The sequence below is a fragment of the Drosophila grimshawi genome, unplaced genomic scaffold (assembly GCF_018153295.1).
Source record: "Drosophila grimshawi isolate 15287-2541.00 unplaced genomic scaffold, ASM1815329v1 contig_848, whole genome shotgun sequence".
Lineage (NCBI taxonomy): Eukaryota > Metazoa > Arthropoda > Insecta > Diptera > Drosophilidae > Drosophila > Drosophila grimshawi.
The window spans coordinates 5,497,169-5,516,040 of record NW_025063692.1 but is presented as its reverse complement, the minus strand read 5'-3'; the positions used below and the strand labels follow the sequence as shown (position 1 = coordinate 5,516,040).

General features: G+C 40.7%; 2 protein-coding genes across 2 annotated transcripts; one reads left to right on the top strand and one right to left on the bottom strand.

The window, feature by feature from the left end:
- Positions 1 to 344: 344 nt before the first annotated feature.
- Positions 345 to 2,054, bottom strand: LOC6566288 (myb-like protein O). The gene has a single exon (XM_043215997.1). It carries the CDS (start codon positions 2,052 to 2,054, stop codon positions 345 to 347), a length of 1,710 nt encoding a protein of 569 aa, XP_043071932.1.
- A 5,250-nt stretch (positions 2,055 to 7,304) lies between these two features.
- LOC6566330 (transmembrane protein 132E) lies at positions 7,305 to 13,003 on the top strand. The gene is made up of 14 exons (XM_032738795.1): positions 7,305 to 7,467; positions 7,632 to 7,972; positions 8,033 to 9,241; positions 9,311 to 9,516; positions 9,761 to 9,920; positions 9,998 to 10,398; positions 10,492 to 10,871; positions 10,931 to 11,328; positions 11,416 to 11,446; positions 11,512 to 11,650; positions 11,723 to 11,846; positions 12,002 to 12,470; positions 12,542 to 12,864; positions 12,936 to 13,003. The coding sequence occupies exons 1-14, from the start codon at positions 7,419 to 7,421 to the stop codon at positions 12,948 to 12,950; spliced, it is 4,245 nt and encodes a 1,414-aa protein (XP_032594686.1). The 5' UTR covers positions 7,305 to 7,418; the 3' UTR covers positions 12,951 to 13,003.
- Positions 13,004 to 18,872: the final 5,869 nt, after the last annotated feature.

The following is an 18,872-nucleotide window of genomic DNA, read 5'->3' as shown; positions in this document are numbered from 1 at the left end:
ATATCATTTGCTTGGGGTGGCTCCGTTGGCCACGTCAGTCTCGCACTCGGCTCGCGGGACGTGGGAAGGGCTCGTGTTACACACACCTGCATGTGTGTCGGGCGTAGGGGTAGGGGTAGGGATAGGGGTAGGTGTTGAGGATGACAGAAAGGACATGTTGCAAGCTTAGAAGAAACAAATTATTCAAGAAAATTTAATTGCCAATAGTAATACAAAAAAAAAGTACATTTAAATAAATAAATAATTACAAAGCTAGACAAAAAAAAAAATCATAATGAATGTGTGTGTGTGTGTGTGGTGTGGTGTATCTGTGTGTGTGTAAATAAATTATTCAGCGTTCGATTTTAGGCGACGAATCTGAGATTGGTGCGCTTGCGATTGCCAAATTCGGCATTGCGTCGAATGGCCTGGAGCAGAGCCTTCTCTGTCTCAAAGTCGCGGGTGGGCAGCTGCGTATCCTTGCCGCTATCATTGACGGAGCTCGCATCGCGTCCGAGGATGTTCCAGAAGGGACGCTGCGTTGTTGTCGTCGTCGTTGTCGGATCCTTGTTGATGTAGATGCAATTGATGATGGGCTCTTCGTTATAGTAATCCCTGCGATTGCCCTGCTGCTGTTGTAGCCTGTTGCGGCGACGACGACGTCGCTGCTCCAGCAAACGGCGACGCTTCTGCTGCTGCAGGCGGCGGCGTCGCTTCTCCTCGCGCTGTCGCTCGCTCTGCGGTCGGCGACGTCGATAGCCGCCCAAAGGACGATCGCTCAAGCTAGAACTGGAGCCGGAGCTGGAGCTGGAGCTGGGACGACGACGACGCTTGTTGACACTGCTGCTGCTGCTGCTGCTGCTGCTGCTACTGCTGCTATTCTTCTTCTTCTTCTTCTTCTTGTTTTTGCTGGGTGCAGACACTGATCCCGATCCCGATCCCGATCCCGATCCCAATTCTAATGGCTGCTTATCATTGTTTCCAAAGCTTTCGTCCAGTTGCTGCTGCTGCTGCTTCTTCTTCTTCTTCGTCTGCTGTTCCGTTAGTTCAGGACGACGCCTCTTCTTCTTCTGCTGCTGCTGCTTTCGCTTCTTGTTCTGCTTGCGCCGCTTCATCTGCTGCTTCTTCTTCTTCTTCTTCTGGTTGGGTCGCTGGTTGGGCTCATTGATGACGGGATGGATGTCATCGTCAGCGTCAGTGCTCCAAATGGCCGTAGTGCTAACGGGACTGTCCTCCGATATGAAATGATCCTTTTCCTCGTAGAAGCCTACTGGCTGATACCGATCGCCATAGTAGAATATATCATCTTCATCCTGATTGCCGGCCACATCCACATCGTCATCGTCATCCAAGTCCGCAATCTGTGGCCAGTAGGCCACGTTCGAGTGTGGCAGCTGTGCCAGCTGTGGCAGATGCGACTGGGACAGCGGCTTCAGCTCGAAGACGGCATGTGTGCTGGGATTGACCTTGGGCGGCTGTTGCGATTCGACGACCACAATGCCCGCCTCCCCGCCCACATTCGCATTGGTGGCCGCATTGGCCACAACACTGACGCCCTGCGACAACTGCGCCCGATGACCCTGAGCACCATCGTTCACATCCTGTGCCGTCTGCAATTGGATAAAGTGCGTCTGCTCATCATTGTCATTCTCGTCTTGCTCATCGTCTTCCTCAGCATCGCCATCATCGTCATCCTCATCGTCTTCATGGAGCTGCACTGTTGCCAAGGCAACATAGCGTCGCTTGCCGTTCGACTGTTCCGATTTAACGGGCAGTGGAATGGCGACACCATCAATGCCGGCAGCGGGAGTCAGGGTCAACTGCTGGGAGTTGACGGTGACGCTGGCCGGCAGTGGGGCCATCGCACGGCTGGCACGCTTGCGCCGGGTGACCACACACTGGGACTTGCTGCCTTGGCCATTCAGCTGGCGTCCCTCGATGTGAAAGCGTTTCACTTCGTACTCATTGCCATTCGCGTCCACCTCGATCCTCGTGTCGCCGGCAACGCTCGAGGCGATTGTTAGCCAGCAGACGACGGCAACAGAAATTAGCAGCAAGAGGCAGCGTTTCCCCATCTCGGCATGGAATCTCTTCGAATCTCGCGACTAAACTGAGCTGCCAAAATTTGGTTGCGGCTTATATTAGCTCGCCGCAGACCTATTGACCCACAGTTAATTGCTCTGCATTATTCATCAGCTAGATCTTTAGCCAAAATCTAACTAACACACACACACACACATAGATATATATATATATATATGCATAAACATACACTCAGAAAAAAAACAACAAATTAACCTGTTCGCTTTGTAGTCTAAAGTTCAACAGCTTCAATAACTATTCTCAGTTCATCTTGATTGCTTAGAGTTAAGGATATGCGCGGAAGGATATTTTGTGAACTGAAGTTCATAAATCAATCAATCATAAATCAATCAACTTTAAATAAAACTAGTTAGTCTTGCATCAAGAAAGGAACTTAATCGTTTTTTTTAATTTGGATTTTTTGCTTGATTTATTAAAATATATATTTTTACATAGATGAGACGATAATAAATAATAATGCGAAAATAGCATATGTTTTCTCCAAGTGTACATAGCATTCACACACGTATGTATATTTTAGCTATTCATAATTGGCTTTCTGACTTCTCGCTGCCAAGAACTTGTTTTCGCCAGCTTTCGGCCAGTCGATCGGTCGATCGATCGAATCTTGGGGTCAATGGTCAACTAATAACCCCGAAAAGAAATACCAACGACAACAATAGCGACAAGATGATCCACCAAAAAAATTGCCAAATAAGGCGGAAGAAAGTTTGTAGTCAAAGGGCAAAAAACAAAAAACCACCGCATCTAAATCATTTAACTAACCATCGAAAGTTCGTTGATTCCACGTAAAATGACTGTGTTGGCCCAAAAAGACCCGGTGTGCGGGTGAATAATGAGTCCTATTTTATTGATTTAAAAAAAAAAAACCTTTAAAAAGTATAAATATATATATATATATTTATATATATATGTATTTATAAATATTCATTCATTGTCTAGAACAACCCTAATTATTGAGTAGAAAAAGGACCTTCATCCGTTAGTTGAATGCTTATTAATCAGATCTAAGCGGTTTCGAAGAGACACAGAATTTTATCTATATATATATATATATACATATATATATAGATATAATTTTATCTATATATACTGATCATGGATATATGTACACTTTCTGGGGTCAGAGTCGCCTTTAACTATTGAAGAAGTTAAAAATACTCCTCTTTAGATACTTGTTAGTTACTGGGTGTGTCCCATATTCATGAATACATTTGTGCTCCCAAAAAGCTAGCAAATTGAATAGATTTCCCTCCCGTTGTTCGAAATGAGAATAAAGAAAGCGAATTTGACCTCTGACAGCAAAAATAAGTGGAATTTTGAATTTTGAAGATTTCTACGACGCTGTCTGCTGCAAAGCGACAAAACAATCAATTTATTGCCACACAATAAATTTCCATGGACATATACATATTCAAATGGCTATAGATTTAGATATTTGCTGCTGTATTTTTTGTTTTTATTTTGAGATTAACAAGCCTCAAAATAGAAGCAAGAATCAGGCCACAAAAAAAAAAAAACAATAAAATCGCTCTATTTGATCCGGCTTAAAAGGCGGTTGCTGCTTCAGCTCCATCCCAGCTCCACACCTACATATGTGTGTGTGTAAGTATGTAAGTATGTATGTAAATATGTATGTAAGTATGTATGTATGTATGTAACACACACACACACACACATGAGTCGCTTAGTCGTGGCCATTTGGTGTCCACTCTTTTTGCATGCTAATGATACATCATAAATTTCCATGCAGCCGAAGAAGCTTTTTTTTAAGACACACTCGGAAAAAATCAAGCTATGACTAATAGCTTATTTATATTTATTTAGTTTTTTTGTTTTACATATATTTTTTTTAAATTTCTAAATTTCACAAAAATTGCGTGGCATAAAATAATTAAGTTAAATATGTGAAATCAAAGCGAAGAACAAAGTTTGTGGGATTATTAAAATGCATTTTTATAAAATTGTAAGTAAATTTCCTACATAAATTGTACAATTACCCAGTGAAAGTGTCTTAAGCAAAAATATATATATTCTTTCATTAAGTGCGCTTAGGCTAGAATGAAGAACCTTAAATCATCTCTGTTATTGTCTTGCTTAAAAACACTTTCTTCTTGGGTTGGGTGTAAAAATACTTAATCTAAGAAAATGAACAATTTGATTAATAGAATGAGATTTTCTAAATACTAAAACACATTGTTTCGCTGAGTGCACCATGGAAGAAATAATGGACGAGCCTGGGTGCAAGCGAGACAGAGAGAGCGAGAGAGAGCGAGAGAGAGAGAGAGAGACTATTATCAAGAAAAGTGAACAAAAGATCAATTGACAGAGAGAAATGTTGGCTGGCGGCTGCGCGAGCACTTCTGAATAATAATAATGTAAGAAAAATAAAGAGGCCATTAAATTACAACACATCTTCAAGCAGCCGCAGCAACAACAACAACAACCAGCAGCCGCAACAACAAGAACAACAACCAGCAGTAGTAGCAGCAACCAGCAGCAGCAGCAGCTTCTATTGGAGTCTCCACATCCAGTTGATTTGGTATGGAGAAGGTGTCGCTGTGGTCGTCATTCAAGAATGGCCCCCACAATCCCCAGGCAGCAGGCAGCAAACAGCGAACAGCGGCAACAAACAGTGGCAGCCAGTCAAGTGCGTTGCGCGTGCAGACATGCAACAAATGGCCAACAACAACAACATGGCAACTTTTCTCGTCAATTTCTGACGATCGTATCTCGTTAATGTGTACCTAAGTAGAAGTGGGCGAAGCACGGTTGGGGGGTAACACACATACATATGCACATCAGCTACACGCAGAGAAAAAAAGAAGATTACAAATAGAAACCATCAAATACTCAAGAAATTATTTAGACTAAGTTAACTTTTACAACAGTTTTGGTTTATGGAATAAACAAAGAGTTGCTTCGATTTTAACAGCAGGCTTTTTTGCGCAGTGCATTCGACCCTTTATGTGTGTGGAAATTAATGCACGCCCACAAGTTCAACTGTGCATGTGTGCATGTGTGAGAGTGTGTGTGTGTCCTTATGCAATTAGAACTAAATAACTGTGTATGCACTGAATTTATTTATCGGTTGATTAATCGAACATCGACGAATGCGCAGTGTTGCCAAAAAACCAAAAAAAAAAAAAAACCAAAGCATAATTAAAGAACTTTCATTAATATTGCTCATAAATGAACAAAAGGTGGAGGCAGACAACGAAACGTTAAGTTAGACTTTGATATTATTATTATTATTGTTGTTGTTGTTTTTGTTGTTTTTGTTGCTGCTGCTGCTGCTGACTTATCAGCCTTTGCTTATGTTAACCACTTTCGCGTAGCGGGCACCAACGGAATTTTGAATTAATTCATGCGTTCACGTTTTGCAAATGTGTGTGTCTGTGTGTGTGTATGTGTGTGTGTGTGTGTGTTTGTGTGTGTTTTCTATTTATTCACAAATCAATAAAAAATTGCTGCTGCTGCTGCCAAAGTTTCTTTCAAAATATGCATGATTTGTGCTTAGCTCTTGTTGTTGTTGTTGCTGGAATGTGTCTGGTATGCGGCACGAAACGGTAGTTGGTCACCAAAAAATTTAATTTAAATAAAGCAAAAAGAAGAAGAAACGATCCTCTGTTTGTCTGAGCAGTCTTCATGCTGCTACTGAACATAATCAGTGCTTGAGCCAATCAGCCCAATCAGAAAGCAAGAACTGCTCACACACACGCACACAGGCACAGACATGCACATGCATTTGGATGCTGCAGATGCAGTTGTTGTGTTGCTAGCTCTCTCACTCGCACAATCGCACACTCGCAGACAGCAGATAAAATGGCGGCCATTTCAATTTCAAGTACGGTGTAAATATTTTTCTTTGTCTGCTTTATGCTGCCGAATTTACAGTTTCGTGAATTATTTTGCAGTTGTAATCGTGCAAAGTGGTCAGCATTAAAGCGGTCAGCGCATTGATTAATTTATTTGCTTATTTTGCTGTCTTGCAGGCAAATTAGCAGCAGCAGCTGGTGCCAACCTGCAAGATAAATCCAATGGGAATTTTGCTTCATGAGTACTTAATTGATGTCATTGCCCAATCTCGAACTGTTAAAACTCCTACAAAAGCTGTTAAATAAAACTAAAATGTTTCTTAAAGTGTTGTCTCTATTTTCATTTAAAATTAGTTTCTACTTTGAATTACGCGCCAAGAATTTCGAGTGACATGTGTCGCCATCTATATGTCAGCGTAGTCGTGCAGCAGCTGACATTTGGCGGGCTGCCACTCGTTTCATTTTGAACATAGACATATTTGTTAATATCGATGCTCAAATGCGATATCTTATCGAAAGCAAATATTTTACAATTAGCTGAATACATCGATAGTTTTCACCATCCCTAGTCCAAGGAACTATTGGGGTGTTTGGAAATGTTCGATATTTGGCTAAAAAAATTGTATAGTTAAACCAAGAGCAATGTATTAATGAACTTGTTAGCTAGTGCTAAAGAAGTGGCAATAACCATTTCAAACAGTGCGCCCCAATCGCATCAAGTGCATTGCTAATTCGACTTCTGCAAAAACCAAAACCAAACCAAAGAAAGAAAAGTAAAAGAGACTCCCCGAAGATGTGTCTATACCACGGCCCAAATGAATGAAACTGTGTGTGTGTATATGTAGATGTATATGTATATGTAGGCGAAGGCGATTGCGACCAAGGCACACCAGCTAACTGTGCATGTGTATGTGCTACTAGTATGTGTATGTATGTGTATATGTATACGTATGCGTATTCGCCTGTCTCTCAATGTGTGTGTGCGTGTGTGTGTGCACACTGAAAGAATCAATAAAGGATGTGCTGTAGATTTTTGCAGCTGAAACAGCAGCAGCAGCAGAAGCAGCACCAGCAGCAGAGAAAGGCAAAAAAAAATGCAACTGTTGTTAACAAATTGCATATATGTATAAAGTATAAATATTCGGTATAAGTTTCTGCTCAAATCGTAACGGTAAACGGTGTGCAAAATTTATAACTGTAATATGTGCGTGCGTCTGTGCAAAACAATTTGTGAACTTTAATTCAGTCCAAAGAGAAAAGAAAAACTAAAATAGAAAAAAAGACTGCGACTGCAGTGAAAATTAACAGTAAACCATTCAAACTTCCATTAACTGCAAAAAAAACAAACAAAATAATTAAACAGTGTGTACACAAATCAATTCAAAATAACTAAAAAAAAAAAAAAAACTATCTGAAAACGCATTTCAATCAACACACACACACACACACGTACAGAAGAGGAGTCCAATCAATCCAATCGGTAAACAAACGAGCGCAGGCGTCATTGAAATCCACACCATGAAGTGCTGCGTAATTATTACGATGCTGATGCTGCTGTCAATTGCACGTAAGTCGTAAAACTAATTAAACGCGCGTGGGGCTCGTGGAGGGGGGGGGGGGTGTGGGGGAGGTGAGAGGATGTCCAACTCTCTCTCTATATCTCCTTCCCAGTCTTCCACTCTTGTGTGATTGATTACATACAATTATCGATTGCACACTTATCGATTGCAGAGCACATCGCCACCGTCGAGGTGCACTTTGAGGCGCCGGACAGCGGTTTCTTTCTGAAGCACGCCAGGCAACCACCTGTGACGCCGGAGATTGCAAACGTGCAATCGCCATCGATGGGCTCGATGGCATCATCATCATCAAAGGCACGCTCCTCGTACGATTCGGTGTTATCGCTGGATCGCTTCACCGTCGTGGAGACAACACAGCCCGTCTCCATACGCGCCAGCTACGGTCCGTTCTCCACCAAGCAAACGGTGCCCGCACGCTACATTGTGCCGGACACAATGGACAACAACAATAACAACAATAATAATAATGGACAAGCAGGCGATTATGTGAACGTAAGTCTTGGAGAATCCAGATTCGAGAAACAAACTCATTCATTCCATTCCACTCCACAGAACTCAACGGCCACGCTGCTCGAACTGCAGCAGCCCAATATGCATCTGGATATATCGGCGCATTTGGTGCGTGGCAGCGTTTCGCAGGATTCACCAGTGCTGCGCGTCCTCTTCCATGCCGGCGCCGATCCGGGCGGCCATATGCAGCGGCAGAAGGTGTGCGTCCTGCTGCACGTGTCCATGGGCAATGAGCAGCCGCTCAAGGGCCGTTGTATGCCCGAGGGCGAGGATGGTGTCTGCGTTGCCGAGGTGGTCATTCCACTCGGCTGGTGGCCACCGCTACCAGCGCCATATCATACCAGGGAGAGCATCAGTAGCAGCGGTGGTGCCGGCGGCGGCGTTGGGTCTTCATTGCCACCAAAAGTGCCGCAGCGATATGCTCAGGTCTCGTACAGTGTGTTCGAGCCACCGCTGCGCAATCCGGAACAGTGTGAGCCCAAGGTACAAATCCAACCGTTGACGACATTTGCCCAGGTGCCATTGATGGCGCCCAAGACGGCGTTCAAGGAGCTGCGCGCCGACGATTCGGTTACATTCCTCCTGCCCCAGCATCCCCTGTATCCCATGTCCAAGCTGCATGTGCCCGTCTTTCTGCATCAGTATGCAGATCAGGAGCAGCGTATCGCCGCATTGACGGTGCGCGCCCGTGTCAAGGCCGGTCTGCGGATCATTGGCGCCAGCGCCTCCAGCGATCAGTGGAGCATCAGCATTGAGAAGGAGAATCCCAAGCATACCACAGCCCGAGTGACCGCTTTTCGTAAGGATGCCGACACCCCCTCATCGGCCGGTGCATCATCCAGCATGGAGAGCAGAGGCAACTACAGCAGCAGCAGCATCTTGACCAATGAAGTACATGAGATCTTCTCGTGGCTGCTCGAGGTGGCCGACGATAGCAATGACATTATGGATGGTGGCAAGATCGTGTGGTCCGTCACCCACATCTATGAGGCGCCCAAGGACAAGGACTCCGCTGAGGTGATGGCCTCCGATGATTCGAAGAAACGTTTAATTGCCAAACTGGAGATTAACAAGGATGACATACAAGCGGTGCTGCCCATGGCCAAGATCTGGGAGGTGATGAACACAGCGGTCCTAACTGGCCGACAGGTAGCCCAAGCCATGAAGGTCTTCATTGTCTCGCAGGCGGGCAAAGTGGCCGATGTAACCCTGCAAAGCTCCTGCCATGCCGAGGACGAGAGTGTCATCAAGGTGAAGACCACAAGAAAAACCAAATGCATAAATACTTGCTAATCTTTTATGTGTGTTTGTGTTTTGTAGGTATCCTCGTCGTGCAGCTCCGTTTATGTTGATGGGTCGGAGCAGCGGGGCTCATCGAATGCTTCGGTTATTGTCAAGTATGGCACCTATGTGGGCGTGGCCAAGTTCATTGTGTGGATGCCCGAATTTCCGCTCGAGGTTTACATAGCCGATTTTCGACTATCCCAAATAAAGGGCTGGAAAGTCAACGACGACAATCATTATCTGTAAGTAACGAGTAGCAAATAAGATGCAATGAGTAGCAAGTTGCAAAATATCAGAAGACTGATTAAATAGAAGTTTAGAAAAGTTCAGTTAAATAGTATGAAATGAATATTCAGAATTGTGCTAGCTACATTTATCGATTAACAAATGAGTAACGAGTAAATCAATATTGTTATTATTATTATTATATATATGTATATATTATTGTGCTCTAATCAATTCCATTCGAAATTCACGTTTTGACAGCAGCAATAAACAGTCGCGTCGCCGCAAGAAGCGCTCGTATGTGTGGAGCCAGCACGGAACCAGCTACTACAACAATGTGGGCGCCGATAAGAGCATCTGTCGCGCCCGCTATCAGCAGAGTCCCGTCGAGGTCTATGCCAAGTTTTTGGCCATCGATCAGGTGAGAATCGATCGAACCTTAAATCTAAAAAAATATGATTCAAGCAGCCCGTTGACATGTTGACATTTCATTTACAGAACTCGGGACGCATTAGTTACTTCATTTCACGGCGCACTGGACTGCGGGTTACGGATCTGGTGCAGCCGCTGTTGCGTGTGGCTGATCCGAAGATAGCATCGCTCAAGGGCCGCATACTGCAGGGCAAGTCAATGGGACGCACCGATGTCCAGGTGCTGTCACCGATAACTGGACGTGTCATTGGCACAAAAGAGATACGCGTCGGCAGCGACAAGGTCAACCTAAACAAACTGATTGTGCGCGTCATATCCGGCCTGCAGTTGACCATCACACCAGAGAACGCTATCGAGAATGGCTATTTGGCGGAGACATCCGTTACGCACAAACTGACGGCACAATACCAGGAGGGTCTGCTCGACATTGATCTGGCATTCAACGATGGCTCCAAGACACCGTTGCGGTAAGCATCTATTTCGATTCGAATTTTGAGATTTTCATGTGTATTTTATTGTTTGATAATCGTTCAATTTGCTTGCTTGGTTGCTGTTTGCAGTGATATTGCTGTGGAGGACTATATTCTGCTGGTGGAGAGCCTGGACACGGAGGTGGTGGCCTTTGCCCCAATGCTGGCCTCGCATCATCCGCGTGTCATCGCCGTTGGTGAGGGCAATGGTAATCTGTTGCGTGTCACGCTGCTCCTCTCCGATGAATGCCGGATGCGACGCGGTCCAGGAGCCAGCTCCTCATCATCCTCATCCAGTGGCAAGCAAAACAAACCGAATGCGGCGCCGCTCGCCAGCGCTTTGGCCTCCATTGAGGTGGACTTTAACAATGCGGACATTGTCAGCAAGCAGGAGTCCATCCAGAACGATGGCACCGTGGGACGCGAGCGCAAAAACTATCGCACTAGCGGAGATTTGGCAGATATTATTGGTGAGTTCAGTCGATCAATCAGTCATCCAACCCAATCCATACCAACTTTTGCCTTATAGTTGGAATACCACTGCGCGACTCGAGTCAACAGTACGAGCCGACTGTGCAGGCACGACAGCATCGGGCAAGCATCCAGGCGGTGCACAAGACGCACTACGGCAACAGGGCAAGTGGTTTTGGCAGCGGCAACATGTCATCCATGGAGCTGGGCATGTATGTGCTCCTGACGGCCTTCTGCTTTGCCATCATTGTGTTTGTCATCTCGTGTGTGGTTTACGCCTCCAAATTTCGACCAGTCATGATCGAATCTGGCCTGGATCCCCTCACCGGTGCCGGTAAGGGCAATGCAAATGGCGGCGTTGGTGGATTTCGTGATGTACGCCTCAAGGAGTCTACGACGAATGCTCACGACTGGGTCTGGCTGGGACGCTCGACCATTGACAGGCAATCGGTCGCCGCCATCAACGAATCGACGAACCCTCAGCAGCAGTCCCAACAGCAACCCCAACAACAGCAGCAGCAGCAACATCAACATCAACAACAGCAGCAACAGCATCAACATGTTAATGCTCGCGGTAAGCAGAACTTTAGATAATCATCAACATATGTCGATTATAATGCGAGTTTTGGTCTATCGCAGATTCGCGCATGCGCATCACCAGCAATCCCATAATTAACTATGACAACGGCAGGCGCATCAGCTCATTTGATCAGCAGCAGCCCAAGCTGCAGACGCACATTGTGCCCGCTTCCAATCTGCACAAGCTGCATGCCGATCAGTAAGTATCGCAAGTTACACAATGATGCACATGCCAAGCTCTAAACTCCAAATCTATTACACGCTCTCGCAGCTATGTGGCCAACGATCGCAAGGAAGGCAATGCTCTGGACTATAAGCCGCCGGTGCCGCCACATCGTAATGTGGGCACACGCGCCATGTTGCCGCCACAGCTACCGCAGACAGCTCCAGGCAAGGTAAGCAGCAGCAGTAACTCTACAACTACATTTGGACTACTCCTCAAGCGATTTTCATCAAGTATCAATTTCATATTAGTTTCAATGATTTATCCCCCATTTTTCTGTGGTGTATCTCAAACATGTCCTCTTTTTTGCTTGTCAACTATTTGCAGGATAAGGAAATGATTAACAAACGGCACAGTCAGAGCTACAAACGCGAGCAACAGCTGCACAGCGATAACAACAACCCAGCACAACAGCAGCAACAACAACAGCAGCAGCAACAACAACATCAGCAGCAGCAGCAGCCAGAACGTCAACATCAACGCAGTCACAGTCATAGCCACAATTTAATCCAAGAGCCAGCGCTGAGGTCGGCGCACTTGAAGCTCAAGCAACTGCAACTGCAACAGCAGCAACAACAGCAGCAGCAGCAGCTGCAGCAACAACAGCAGCTGCAGCAGCAGCACGAGGAGCTGCACAATGCTGAGAAGCTAGTGGAGTACACAAATCCGCATCAGAAGAATGCCTTTCAATTCGATTCGCTCACACCAAAGAGAGTAACCAAAGCAGCTGCTGTGGCAGCCACAACTACATCATTGGCAGCAGCCCCAGCATCGCCGGCCATAACACAAATAAAAGGTAACACACACATTCGCACACTCGCACACTCGCACACACACACAGACGCACTAATTGTGTGGCTCTTGCAGAGAATCACAACCACAGCATATTGAGCATCGTGGCGGATGCGGCCAATTCGAATGCCACCGATGAGATTGTCCGCCTGCCGACACCACCGGGCCACGCTGCCAACACCACCATCACCAATAGCAACAATAGCAACAAAAACACAACCGCAACCACCATCAGCAGCGAGCCAACAACGAAATCGTCGCGCATCAAGCGTGCCACAGTCGTTGGCAACCCGATGTTCTCGGCCACCGTGGACGATACGGCACCCGGCGAGCGTCTGGGTCTCGACGATCTGGACATGGACTACGAACAGATCATGCACTATTTTGATAACCTAAAGGTGAACTTGACTGCTTTGTTGACTTTTGTTCATTTCGGTTAAGCTACAATTTTGAAACATTTATTTTGCAGGAATCAAATGCCTGAGTACAAGAGATCATTGCTAAAATTCGCGAGATATTGTCAACATTTCATCAACGATATCAGAATGTCGTTACGCCCCTAACAACGCCCACGCGCAAACAGATCCAAATGCTTGACGAGCTCGTCGGCGTCGGAGTCCAGGTTGGCGTTGGAGTTGCGGTTGGTATTGGAGTTGGAGTTGGAGTTGCAGACGAGAGCAAGCATTGTCTAAAGCAGATGCAACAGCAACCGCAGCAGCAGCAGCAGCACTTTCAAATTCCAAATAAATGCAACTAAAGGGTAACTATGCAACACATATACACACATACATACACACACACACACACAACACAAACAACATATAACCGCAATTCTAGCAATCCAAAACTTAAAGAATACTCACATGGAAAAATCGATTCCCAAGTTAAATGAGACACTGAAATCAAGTCGAGTCAAACAAAAAAAACCAGAAAACAAACAAATATTTATTGCCTAGGTTAAGCTCATACATATAAAGCGTATATACACACACACACATACATATATATATATATATATATATATATATATTATATATGCAAATATATACATTAGTGTGTCGCCAACCAGCTGCAACCCTCTCCCTCTCTCCAGCTCCGCCTCTTCTCGAGAAGAAGAACAACAAGCACAAGTGGGCATAAAGCAAGGCGGAAGCAAGAGATTGTTAATTGAGTACACCTAGAGTTAAGAATATATATATACAAACATATATATATATATATATATATCGATATGTGTATATGTATATTTATATGCATATGTATATGACAGCATCAAAGCATAGCTTGTTCAAATTGCTTTCCAATTCTTCTGCTTAGGCGCTTTGCAATCACCCCTAAAACCATATATATATTTATATACATATACATATATATATATATGTGACTAAAAAACCAAACAAACTTACTCTAGTAGCAACAATTGCGCGTGTGTGTGTGTTTGTGTGTTTCATACTGCAATCAACACCGAAATCCAAGTATTTAAACCGAAAAAAAATTTAAAAAAAAAAAACAAAAATAAGTAATATTTTGTACGAGATCTCGGCTTCATATGCATATCTCTTATTAGAACTATAAAGAAAAACAACATTCATGCTGAATTTTTGCATTTGTTATTGTAACTCGTGTTTCTGCATTGTTTTTTCTTCAACTTTTAAAACCCTTGTTCCCCTATCCCCCCCACTTGTGCTTCAACAATCGAAAAGTATATATGCCCATCTAGAATGGAGGAGGAGAGTTGGGAGAGTGAGAAAAACGACACTTGAGAAAATCCATACACATATAAAATTGCTAAGATATCTAAGTATACAATAAATAAAACGCATACTAAACACGTATTAAACAAAACAGAAAACAACAGCAAGAACAAGAACAAGAACAAGAAGAACATCGCTTTATAACTGTATAAGTTGGCTAGCAAATGCCTAATATCGCAATCATAATATAATTATTATTATTATTATTATTAATGTAATCACTAAGAACGAACTACATACAACATTATAATAACAAAGAACGAATAATAATAGAGAGAGACAAAGAAGAGAATACAGAATACAGAAGGAATGGAATGGACAAATATCACAGAAAAGAACACGAAAAGTATATAGACGCTTATGAGCTTTATTTGATGGATTGCATAAAACGGACAGCAAATAAAGTATTGGAAATGTGTAACCAAATATTATATGATATTACTAAGCGATTAAGCTTTACATAATATTAAACATATTTATAGAGATACGCGCATATTTATTATTGCCATTACAATTATTATTATTATTATTACTATTATTATTATTGTCATTATGGATTGTCTTCTGATTACCGATTACCGATTACCGATTACCGATTACTGATTATATTTATATTTATGAAGCGACAGTTTTAACCTAGAGAAATGAGAAAGAAGAGATTAACAAAAAAAAAAAGAAGAAAAACAAACACAAATCAATTAGAAACATAACAAAAAAAATAAGTGCAAATTACAAGTTTTGAAATGAAAAACTAAAGAAAAAGCTGATGTGCAAATAATATGATAGATACGACAATTTCGCTATAGCCGCATATATATCGTGCAGCTCTTATACTTAAACAGTATGAATATATATTATGTGTAACTCATGCGCTCTCTCTCTCCCTACATATATATATATACATATGTATATGTACAACCAATTGCATCCCTATATGTATGTATCTGTCTGTCGTAGCGAGCTAACTGAGCTCTCTTCTTATATGATAGCACCCCGAGCTAATTCATTCCATTAGCAAAAGTTTTTTTTTTAATCATGTCTGTTTTTTTTTTGTCGTTTAGTGTGTTTGTTTTTTTTTTCTGTTGTAATTGAATTATAATTTTAGAGTCTCATTCGTAAGGCATTTAAGTATTACATTTTGTTAGATCATTAAATCATTGTTTCATAATCATATGTTGTAAATTGTTCCGTCCAACAAAAAAGAAAAAAAAAAACAAAAGTAAAAACAAATTAAGCGCGTAATGCAAAAGCAAAAGTAAAAACAAAATAATAAGTGATGCAATTAACGTTTTTTGTATACAACATATACTTAACTCAGCAGCCATATAAAAAAACTAAAAAGAAAAAACAAAAAAAAAACTACTACATAATATATCATTTTTATTACTTATAGATAATATACTGGTGTATATTTTAGTTATAGTTGTTTTTATTATTATGCATCTAACTCTGTAGTTCCTGCACAAGCAGCTTACTTTCCGATCAAAATTCTTGCTCTATATATATACATATATATATATATATAGATCTGCACATATTGTAAATAAGACGATTAAAATATCAATTTTAACTTTGTTACCTTTCGCCTCCTTAACTTTCTATCTCTGTCTCACTCACACTCCACGCGTTGCTGTCAGGTTTTTGAGTTGGTTAGTTGTGTAAGGACTACAGAGTGATATATTGATAACAATAATCTATTTGACACCCACACACAACACTCACTCAAACACACACACACATATACACATTAGAAACCTTTTCTATTTGTTTTCAATGTAATTATCAGTCTATGAACTATTATATTACTTGTATCCTTAGACTTTTTGGCATATCTTTTTATAAACACACACACACACACACACACACACATAGAGAAACACACGCACACATGCAGAGTCCCAGTGCTAGTTCCAGTGCCATATTTCAATCAATCATTAGGAGTTTATGTCAATCATCAATCATTTGGGGCATGCCTAGAGCTTAACACGAGCAAAAAACGCTTGTTCTCTCTCCCTCCAACAAAGTACTATAGAATGCGTAGACTTATATAGAATCATTTCAAACTCCGAATGCAACGGCAGATTGACTGACTCTGACTGACTGACTGATTGATGTTGATTGATGAAAGCCAAAAATCGTTCCGATATGCGCAATGATTGTAACAACTTAGCAAATTTTAACATATGTAGTACTAAACATAAACACACAAAAACACACACGCAACGCATACACACAATTTGAATGATGTACACCTGGATGTAAGGTGTACATACGTGCGTACACGTGTATCGATTCCAATGCAAAGACTTTATATTTTATTATGCTTAGAAATATATTTTAAATATGTATCGAATTATTTAATTATTGATTACAAATTTTGTTTAGCACGTACATCATGATTGATTGATATGATAAGACATTTTTCGAATTTCTAGTCAGTTCGAAGCGTACAAATCGTTTTGTTACATCACAATACACACACAAACACACACACACACACGCATACACCCACAACAAACATCATATACATCTTTTATACACTAGTAGCAATCCAATCGAACTATTTTTGCCATGCTTTTTACCAGGCCCAAAAACAAAGAAACAAAAACAAAAAGAAAAACAACAAAAAAATACAAATAAAAACCATAAACAATCCTAAGGCTAAGCTATATATGAATGTATTTGTATGTATTATCCAAAAATTTGAATATTACGAAAGAAAATCGATTAAAAAATAAAAAGAAACCGAATGCACACAAATATTAAAGAAATTAAAAACGAAAAATTGCATTTTCTGTTTGAGTTTGATTTTTTTTTAAAGCTAAACTTAATAAAAAAAATCATAATTATAATATAGTTAATACGAAAGAAATTATACATATATATATAAATATACAAATATAAAGAGGCATATGAGAATACAAAACGGAAATAATATAAAAGGGCAGCAACCAGATTTCTCGTAATACATCCAATTATATAGTATATATATATATATACACATACATGTATACCAACTACTATATAGAAAGCAAGACAATGCGAATACGAATGCAGATTGTTTAAGCTACTTTCAAATGCAAATGCAACTGATATTTGTATATGTATGTAACTATATAAAGTGTGTACACATGTATAGTTTACACACACACACGTAAATATATATATATATATATATATATATATATATATATATATATATATATATATATATATATATATTATGTGTATCTTTATATGTATTTCGATAACAAAATTCGCTTGGCACACCAATAACAAAAAGAACAAAATCTATAATCTAAGTATTAAATAAATAAACTCCTTCCTGTCCCCCACTCAGTCTCTCTATACCCATTTATCGATATCGATATATCATAATTCGTTATGTAAGTTCTATGAATGTCCCACCTGCCTGGTCATCCCGCTTCCCTCCCCTCGCTGCTAATTTGCACTAAAGCCTAAAACTAAAACACCAAAAATTAAAACAAAACAAAAAAAAAAAAAACAAAAATACAAAAAAAGAGAGAACGTTGGAGAGGTAAAAATTTAAAGAGCCACCGCCGCATAATTGTTAACATTGTATCAGTTATTACGTAGTTGTTGTGTATGTATCGTATGTATGTGTAAGTCAATGTAATCGATAATGTTGATTGATCGATAACGATATCGATTGCGCATGTGTTTCATTTGAGAAGCCAGCGTGATATATGATTTTACTATATTTATTTTTTGCAAGCAAACAACAAACCCCCTCCTTCCAAGGCCCAATATATATATATATATATATATATATATATATATATACATAAATATAAAGCAGTCCCTACCCTCCCACAAGAAAGAGATGCTCCACAATGCTTATAAATATAACAACGATATATATATATATATATATATGCAATATATATAAAGAATATATATAGACACATATGTATCTTACACATAGCGCTTTTACAATACTTATGCGTATGGTCTACGTACACCCGCCACCCCCTCGCTCGCCTAGCCACTCCTAACACTCCTAATAATAATAAGAAGAAAATTCGCTTGCCTTTTTAACTCTGCTCGGTTATAGAAGTGTTGCTGATCCTTCCGATTGTTTGTACCTTACAATAATAATTGATTGTGTGCTTCTTTATGTGTATTTTTTATTCGATTCTGTTATTAAAAAAAAATAAAAATAAAAAATAGTAAAAATGAGAACAAAAAAAAGTAAAACAAAAACGAAAATCCAAAAATACTGCAAAACGTATACAACAAAAAAGAAAGAATGAAAATGACACAAAACGATATGAAATGAAATTATAGTTGCCATTTAAAACACTTTAGTAGTTTATTATTATTATTATTATTATTATTATAATATTATTAAGTGGAACACATTTTGTTTAAACGAAAAATCAATTTTGAAACAAACAACAAGAACAAACAAAAAGCATTGAAAAAATATTATAAATATTCAAAAACTGAAATATTAATTTAAATAAAATAATTTATTAATAAACCACATATTATGAAATGACATAAATCCAATACACCATGCATTTCTTAATCACAATCTCTTTGGGGGTTATCTGCGGCTAAGCAATCTTTGCTGAAGACATCCCAATACAGGTATGATCTAATTATCTCAAAATATATCAAAATTTGGT

Bases quoted from the DNA above. Each gene is read 5' to 3' on its own strand.
- LOC6566288 (XM_043215997.1), bottom strand. From the start codon at position 2,054: ATGGGGAAACGCTGCCTCTTGCTGCTAATTTCTGTTGCCGTCGTCTGC.
- LOC6566330 (XM_032738795.1), top strand. From the start codon at position 7,419: ATGAAGTGCTGCGTAATTATTACGATGCTGATGCTGCTGTCAATTGCA. The intron at 10,872-10,930 runs GTGAGTTCAGTC...TTTGCCTTATAG, and splicing joins AGATTTGGCAGATATTATTG to TTGGAATACCACTGCGCGAC. The intron at 11,651-11,722 runs GTAAGTATCGCA...ACGCTCTCGCAG, and splicing joins CACAAGCTGCATGCCGATCA to CTATGTGGCCAACGATCGCA.